The sequence below is a fragment of the Spinacia oleracea genome, chromosome 3 (assembly GCF_020520425.1).
Source record: "Spinacia oleracea cultivar Varoflay chromosome 3, BTI_SOV_V1, whole genome shotgun sequence".
Lineage (NCBI taxonomy): Eukaryota > Viridiplantae > Streptophyta > Magnoliopsida > Caryophyllales > Amaranthaceae > Spinacia > Spinacia oleracea.
In genome coordinates this window covers 61,711,022-61,719,332 of record NC_079489.1, presented here as the reverse complement: position 1 = coordinate 61,719,332, position 8,311 = coordinate 61,711,022, and the positions used below count along the sequence as shown (strand labels likewise).

Sequence of the window (8,311 nt, the reverse complement as noted above, 5' to 3'; positions counted from 1 at the left end):
CCGAAGTCGGCGAGTTGATCAGCCCAGTCAGTCATTCTACTTGAGTGATTCCTCCCCTCAATGATCTTCCGAATCGGCTGACTTGTGAGAACCTTGATGGGGTGTGCTTGGAAGTAGGGTTTGAGCTTTCTGCTGGCCATTACGAGGGCGAACACAAGTTTCTCTATGTCAGAATACCTGGACTCGGCCCCTCTGTAGGCATGGCTGACAAAGTACACTGGGTGTTGGGCCTTTTCTCGCTCAGCCACCAAGACAGCACTTAGTGAATACTCGGACATGGCCAAGTATAAGTATAAGGGTTCTCCTGGTAGGGGAGATACAAGCTTTGGTAGGCTGGACAGATGATCCTTGAGTTTTTGGAAGGCTACCTCGGCTTCTGCATCCCAATGAAATAAACTCCCCTTGAGAGTTTTGAAAAATGACAAGCTCTTGTCTGCTGACCTTGAGAGAAAACGCCCCATGGCTGCTATGCATCCAGTTAGCCTTTGGACTTGTTTGACGGTTTGAGGGGATTTCATGTCCAGTATGGCTTGGATTTTATCAGGGTTGGCTTCGATGCCCCTCTCATCCACCAAGAAGCCTAGGCATTTCCCCCCTTTGACTCCAAAAACACACTTTTGCGGGTTGAGTTTCATGCCATATTTTCTAAGTGTTGAAAGGGTTTCTCTCAAATCTGTGACATGATCAGCCTTGGCTTTTGATTTCACGATCATATCATCTACATAGGCTTCGACGTTTCTACCTAACTGCCCCACGAAGATTTTGTTGATGAATCTTTGATATGTGGCTCCGGCGTTTTTCAAACCGAAGGGCATGACTTTGTAGCAATAGACGCCCTGGCTAGTGATGAAGGCCGTGTGGGGCTGATCCTCTTCAGCCATAGGGATCTGGTGGTATCCTGCATTGGCGTCCATGAAACTGAATAAGGCGTGGCCGGCTGTTGAATCGACCAACCTATCAATCTTGGGGAGGGGATGGCCATCCTTCGGGCAGGCTTTGTTAAGGTCGGTGAAGTCGACGCACATCCTCCAAGCGCCTGTCGGCTTCTTGATTAACACCACATTTTCCAGCCACTCTGAGTATTGGCATTCTTTGATGAACCCGGCTTCTAGGAGCTTCTTTATCTCAGCTGCGGCTGCGGCATTGCGTTCCACCCCTTGGTGCCTTAGTTTCTGTTTGATGGGTCTATATTCTGGTTTGATGTGAAGGTGATGGATCGTGATGGATGGGTCTATTCCCGGCATCTCCTCCACTATGTAAGCAAAAATATCTTGAAATTCTCGCAGGACCGACAAGATTTCATTGCGTAGTGCTTCCTCAATGCCTGTGCCTACTCGGACCATCCGATTTGTACCTTCTTGTAGCACCTCTTCCTTATCTGCCTCTGCTGGCTTAGGGCGATCAAATCCCGAGGGACAATCGGTGAATAGGACTAGTGGGGTCTCTTCCTGCTTGACTTTCTTGACCGGGGTTGGGGGGTATCTGGTACCCTTTTGAGGCTATTGACATAACATCTTCTACCCACTTGCTGATCTCCAAAGATCTTTCCCACAGTGCCATCTTCCAACTCGAACTTCATGAGAAGTTGGTACACAGAGATCGCGTCTTTTACTTTGTTTAGTAGAGGTCGGCCCAAGATGATGTTGTATGGTAGTGAGATGCCCACGACAAGAAAGTCCACTAGTAGTCGTCTTCCTTTGTTCTTAGGACCCAACCTGACAGGTAGCTTGATGGTACCTTGGGGATGGACGGCTTGTCCTCCAAACCCAATGAGCGGCTGGGAGATGGTTTTCAGATCATCCTTGGTATACTTGAGCCCTTCTAGGCATTTCAGAGCGATAATGTCAGCAGACGACCCACTGTCTACCAGCACTCGCCCAACTGTTGAGTTGGCAACTTTCATTTCGATGACTAGGGGATCGTCATGGGACTCTTGGAGTGGGCGGCCAGTGTTCCCGCCGAAGGTCATTGCCGGTGTTGTTTGAGAAGCCGATGATACTTTCAAGACTTGGTGTTCAAGTGTCCATAAGCTATCCTTTGCCTTGCTAACAGACCCACCTGTGGCTAGGCCTCCAGCTATCACCCCAATGTAATCCCCTGTGTCCTCACTAGCGGATTCCTTTTCCTTGGCTTTTCCTTTCGGGGTAGGATTCTTCCTTAAGTAATCATTCAGCTTGCCCTCGTCGGCCAAGTGGTCTAGCGCCCTTTTCAGCTCTCTACAGTTCTTCGTGGTGTGCCCGCATTCATGGTGGAACTCACACCACAGTGACTTGTCTCGCTTTGCCTCGGGCGTTCGGATTGCCGGGGGTTTGGGAAGGATGTCTTTTCCTTTCAGATCAAGGTAAATCTCTCGCCTGTTGCGGTTGTACCTCGGATCCTCACCATGGTCTTCGGCTATTACTGACCTTTTGAGGGAGGGTTGAGCTCGATCGGGGCTGCCGTTCTCTTTTTTCTTCTTATCCGGTTTTGAGGTCTCTCCCCAACTTGGCTTTTGTTTTTGCCTTGTGCTACGCTCACCTCCCCAACTGATTTTACAGACATCTGTGGCTTGGATGTGCTTTTGGGCTTTTTCCATGGCTTCTTCGAAGTTGGATACCCCAGACTTGATCAACTCAAACTTGAAATCATCGGACTGAAGACCTGCCAAGAGGGCTGCAAACTTGGTTTCGTCCTTAAGATTGTGTATCTTTAGGACTTCTTCATTGAATCTCTTAACATAATTGTGAAGGGTCTCCGTGTCTCCTTGTCTGACTGCCATTAAGTTGACACTTGTCTTTTGGTGCCTCCGACCTACCGCGAATTGGCTGATGAAAACTCTTTCAAGCTCATTGTAGCTCGTGATACTTCCTTTTGCCACGTGCTTGTTGAACCAGATAAGGGCTAGACCCTTCAAAGTGGTAGGAAAGTATCTGCACCAAGTGGCTCCACATCCGATCTGGACGCTCATTTGGGCTGCATAGGCAGCCATGTGCTCTTCTGGGTCAGTAGTTCCATCAAAAGCTTCGATGGTAGGGACCTTCACTTTATCCCGGCGAGGGGTGTTCATTATCTCTTGGGAGAATGGGGTGAGAGCCTCTTGCAATGATGATGTGTGTCTGTGCTTATCGGTTCTTGGTGGGGGGGGGGGGGAGTCCCACCTTCCTCTTGGAGAGCTGCGCCTACCTCTACCCTCTGGAAGAGGCGAGTATGTTCGCTCACGGCGTGGAGGGCTCCTCTCTATTCTCGAGGGTGAACGATGCCTAGGGCGATAAGAGGATGAATGGGCCCTTCCCTGTTTATCAGGGAGTGAAGTCCTTGTCCTGGGGGAATGACCTCTAGTCCGGTTAGGCGGTGAGTGACGCCTCCTTGTGAGAGAAGGTGATTGCCTCCTGGGAGATGTCCTTCGAGAGCTAACCTCGATCGACTCGGCTTGCTTTGAAGGAGTGGGGTGATCTCGTGCAGAGACCGTAGTCTTGGCACTAGAGGGGGTAGACCTCGGGTGACCCTATCATTCCTGATGGCTTCTCTGGCTTGTTCGAGGCGCCTCCTGTGCAAGAGGTCTCGAGCATCGAGGTCTCCTCTGTGTAACTGTCGCTCTTCAATTATCCGGCGTGCATCTTGATTGGCCTTTGATTGGCTTGGGCGAGGTTGTGCCCCACCCATGTTACCTAGTCTGTCCATCACACTTCGAGGCTGTGCCTTGTGGATGGTATGAGATGTTGTGCTCACCCTTGAGCTGGTGGGGTGGTTTGGGTGTTTCCTTGAAGGTCCTTCTCCTCTCCCTTGGAGGTTGTGGATAGCCTCATTGACTTGAGCAGCCAAGTGCTCCAGATCCCTTTGGGTGACCTTCGACATGGGGTTGTTGGTTCTCATGGTCCTGTTCACCATCGTGATCATCTCCGTTCCTGGGAGTAGGCATCAACACGTAATTGGGATGGGACTCTGATCGATGAGAGGATGAGTGTTGTCTGGTTCGTCGAGTGTTAACCATGGCTTGTAGTTGACTTCCCCACAGACGGCGCCAACTGTTTCTGCGAAGAAAATGCTTAAGTATGAAAATAGGGGAAGCCTCGTCAACCGGGCTGTTGTTTTCCTCTGATCGGTCGTGATTTGTCCTACAAAAACGGCAAACGTAAACTGGCTCGGGGGGGTTCCCGAGAAAACCCTCTCCGACGCTCAAGTCAGCCCTCGTAGAGAGAGAAAGTAGTGAGAGAGTCAGTCTGAGAATAATTGCATACCTGAGTAATGATTAGGTGAGACATATTTATAGTAATGCAGGATTGCATTATTATTAAATATAGGCAAGTGTAGGGGCATGGAATCTTGGGCCTATAGGGGGCTGAGATATGGGCCCCTAACTTCTGATCTGAGCCCATCAAGAGGTTTGTGTTTGATGGCATTTTCAGTAATTTCCCCTAAAAGGGTATTTTCGTAATTTGTGCAGAAAGTGGGTCCCACAGGGGGGCCCGAACAGAAACTAATAAATACCAGTATCCAACACATTAAATTCTCCAAATTTCCAAATAAAATATGGTCTTAATGATAAATTTATATGTAAAGAAATTGATTGTGAATTGACAAATTGAAGAAGCTAGTGCCTAAGAAAATAGAAAGAGAATTACTGAAATCCAAGTCATTATACATTGCTAAAGGAAAAATAAACAAGTAAAAGTGACATACAGGTGGACATTCATAGAAATTGCTGCAACATGGTCATACACACACAAAATACTCAAATCACAGCATCAACAATGGCTTAGAGCCTTAGATTGTTCCACTATCATCTTTTCCTAGCACACTACCAGTAGAACCACAATCAAAGCACTATGCCCCCGTGTAGAAGGGAACATAAAACAGATATCTAAAAGAACCTAAGCAACATAACACCAACTCCATAGTTGATCCCTCAAAACGTAAGCAACAATGCCAAACTCCCAAGTATACTACAGAAAACTCAAAAGTCGTGAATGGTTATCATGAATAATATTTGTAGCAACAACAGATATCTTTCAAGATTCCAAGAAAGAAGAAACCAAATATATTTTGAATAACTCATTAGGGGGCTGGTTTATCCAACACTTAAAAATGAATGTTAGCTGAAGAGTTAAACAACATAGAATATTGATTCTAAACTTCAATAGAGAATACGATTAACATAACCATATAAATAAAGATTGATTTATTAATATTTAATTAGTTGTTTCAGATGAAGTAGACTATAAGTTATAACTTATAAGATTTGGATCACACGCTTGCCCGAGATTGGAACATAAATAAAATATTATATGAATACTTATAAGAAAAATAGGCATTGTAAAAATATGCATCAAAACAGACTTAGCTTGTGATTTCTTTTAGCTTCAACAAATCCCTCTTGCGTCATTATAAAATAAGATGGAAAATGGGGGAAATATTGTCGGAATATTAAAGGAAAGTTTAAGGAAAATGGGGAAAAAAGTACATGCTTGGGGAAGGTGGATCTTCAACCACCTATTTTGGCCTTAAACAATGCTGCAAAATATAATTTGGGCAATGCTTAATGCAAAAAGAACACAAATTTTGCATTGGAAATTCAAACTTCATAATAAAATTTTCAAAAGAAGTAAGAAGAATCAAAAGGATTAAATACCTTACGACTGGGACAAATGAGTAAAATCTTGAACTCTTAGCCAGGCATAAATAATTTGGATCCAAGAAGAGAGGCACAGAGATCTAAGCACTATTCTTACTCAAAGTACCATGAAATTTTCTGCAGGAAGAAAGTTCAATGATCAACTAAGAGTATATAAAGCATCGAGACCTTACAACAAGATAAATTCTCAGAATAATAACAACAAGAGTCGTTACAAGAAAAAAAAGACTTGCATAAGCTCTATTCTACAATAACTACAACAGATTTGGACACTCAATTTATAACTGTTGGAAGTTACATGGTTATCCAACAGAGATTAAGAGCAATGTGTGGACGTACTAAAGGCAAAGGTCTAGCAACAATTACACAAATTGACTTAGAAAATCGTGGTGATGTTCAAGAAGAGATTGCGACGTACTACACCATTGATATGATATATGTGGATCAATACAACCATTTACTTGAGATTCTAGGAAAACACAAAGGAGAACCATCAAACTCTCAGCCTCAAAACCACGAGACCGACCCCCACAACTCCTAGTGGGAATCAACTCTGTCAACTATCAGTCAAAAGGCAAAGCTCTTACCACAAGACCAAGGAGTATTTTGTGATAACAAAACATAGATTGGCAAAATAAGATGCATGATATGTGTAATCCCCCGTAAATTTATAAATTTTATTAATATATTTTAACGTATATTATTTATATTTAAATAGAATTTATGAATTTTAGTAATGAATATATAATTAACGTATATTTATTTTATTTCAAGTACGTTCTAAATATTTAACGATTTTTGAACTTTATTTATATATTAATATATATTTAATTCTATTTAAATATATTCTAAATATTTTAACGGTTTGTGCAATCAAAAATAATTTTAGAATTTTATGTTGAAAAGAATTTGAATTAGGAAAACACGTTGAATTCGGAAAAACAATCCTATTCGGTTTGACTCAAACACTAAAACCCAAATCCTAATTCTAGGCCCAATTGGGTAAAGCCCAAATCAATAAACCCAAAATAATCCTCCTTCCTCTTTTCTTTTTCACGTGAAACCAAGAAACCCTCCTTCTTTCTTTAGACTTCACGTGAAAACACAACTCAAAACCTTGCAATCTCCTTGCTTCAGGCCGCCGTCAACCACCTTGCCTGACCGCCGCCTGTTCCTCCGTCGTAGTCCCTCTCCGTCGCCGCATGGTAACATCTCATTCTCTCACTCGTTCGTTCTCCTTCCCCTTCGTTTTCTTGCCCTTACTTGTTTCGGTTTCTCACAGCAACCATAGCAACCACCACAGCCCGCCACTGTACCCACCACCAGTCGCACAACCACCTTCGTCGTTCCCTCCACGTTGCGCCGCCACCTGCAGCGCCGCTGCTGCACTGCACCCACCAATTCTCTCCTTCCTCTTTCGTTGCTTGCAACCACCCGCAACCACCAACACCAGTCGCGCCGCCCAGTCACGTCGCCACCAGCCGCGCCTCCGTCGTCGTCGTGCCTGCACCAGCCGCTGGCAGTCCCTCTCTCTTTCTCCTTTTGGTTATTTCTTGAATCCTAAGTTATTTAAATGTTTTAATTAATTTAATTAATTTGAATTTATGTTTCTTGAATTAAATTTATGATTTTTATGATTAAGTTATGAAATTTCAGATTATATGTTGTTGAAATTAATTTAATTATTTTCAGATTTATTAACTACGTTTAAGTTAGGGTTTTAATGAAGTTTTATTAATTTAATTCATGTTTATTGAATGTAAATTATAAGTTATTATGATCAAGTTATATTTTCAGATTATATACTATGTTTAAATGATAAATTTAATTTTCAGATTATGTAATTGAATTGAAATAAGGAATTTAATTATTAAAGCATGGATTTTTAAGGTTTTAATATTCTAAAATCATAATAGAATGACTATATATTATTAAAGATATTATTTTTATGATTTTAAGAACGTTGATTATGTGTTGTGGACGTTTGAAATTATTTTATATTGCTGGAAATTTTAAAAGGATGTTTTATTGGAGTTTAGAACGATTTGGGATCATTAGTTTAATAGTTATTATGCTTGGAGGATACTTAGTTAAGTTTCGATATCGAGGATGGTTCAAAATATGTTTAGGATGTATTTAGAGTACTTTAGTATTGCTGTAAATTGTTGGATATTGATTGGGGAATTTTATTGGTTGTTTTTAGGCGGAGAATTCTTTGTAGGCGACTTTTGAATTCGTTAAAGTGGCCTATCATTTTTTTTACACAAGGTACGTACATACGTGTGTGCTTGAAATGTGTGTGATTTGTTGAAAACCATGTTGAAATTGTTGATGAACTTAGTTATGTTGAAAGTGCATGTTTAATATTGTTGGATGGACATGTTGATCATATATATTTCGTTATGAGAATTATAACATGTTAGTATGGATTATTGATGCAAGCATGTCAGTTGGGAACTTTATTTTATATACATTGATTCAGATCGATTGATCGTTGTTCCCTTTTAGTTTTTCACTACTTTATGAGGGCCGAGGACCTTGTTTAGTAAGTTGAAACCTTATGCCCATATAGAGGGTTGATCAGTATTGAAGGAAAGGTTGAATTAATTGGAATAAGTCTTGATTGACATCTCTGTGATCACTTACTTAATTCCAAGATAAAAACAGTCGTGAATAAATGTTGTTTGTATGCCTTATGTG

The 8,311-nt window shown here is 42.1% G+C and overlaps 1 protein-coding gene across 1 annotated transcript; it reads right to left on the bottom strand.

The window, feature by feature from the left end:
- Positions 1 to 1,432: 1,432 nt before the first annotated feature.
- On the bottom strand, positions 1,433 to 3,046 carry LOC110777145 (uncharacterized). The gene has a single exon (XM_021981759.2). The coding sequence runs from the start codon at positions 3,044 to 3,046 to the stop codon at positions 1,433 to 1,435; it is 1,614 nt and encodes a 537-aa protein (XP_021837451.2).
- Positions 3,047 to 8,311: the final 5,265 nt, after the last annotated feature.

Bases quoted from the DNA above. Each gene is read 5' to 3' on its own strand.
- LOC110777145 (XM_021981759.2), bottom strand. From the start codon at position 3,046: ATGAACACCCCTCGCCGGGATAAAGTGAAGGTCCCTACCATCGAAGCT.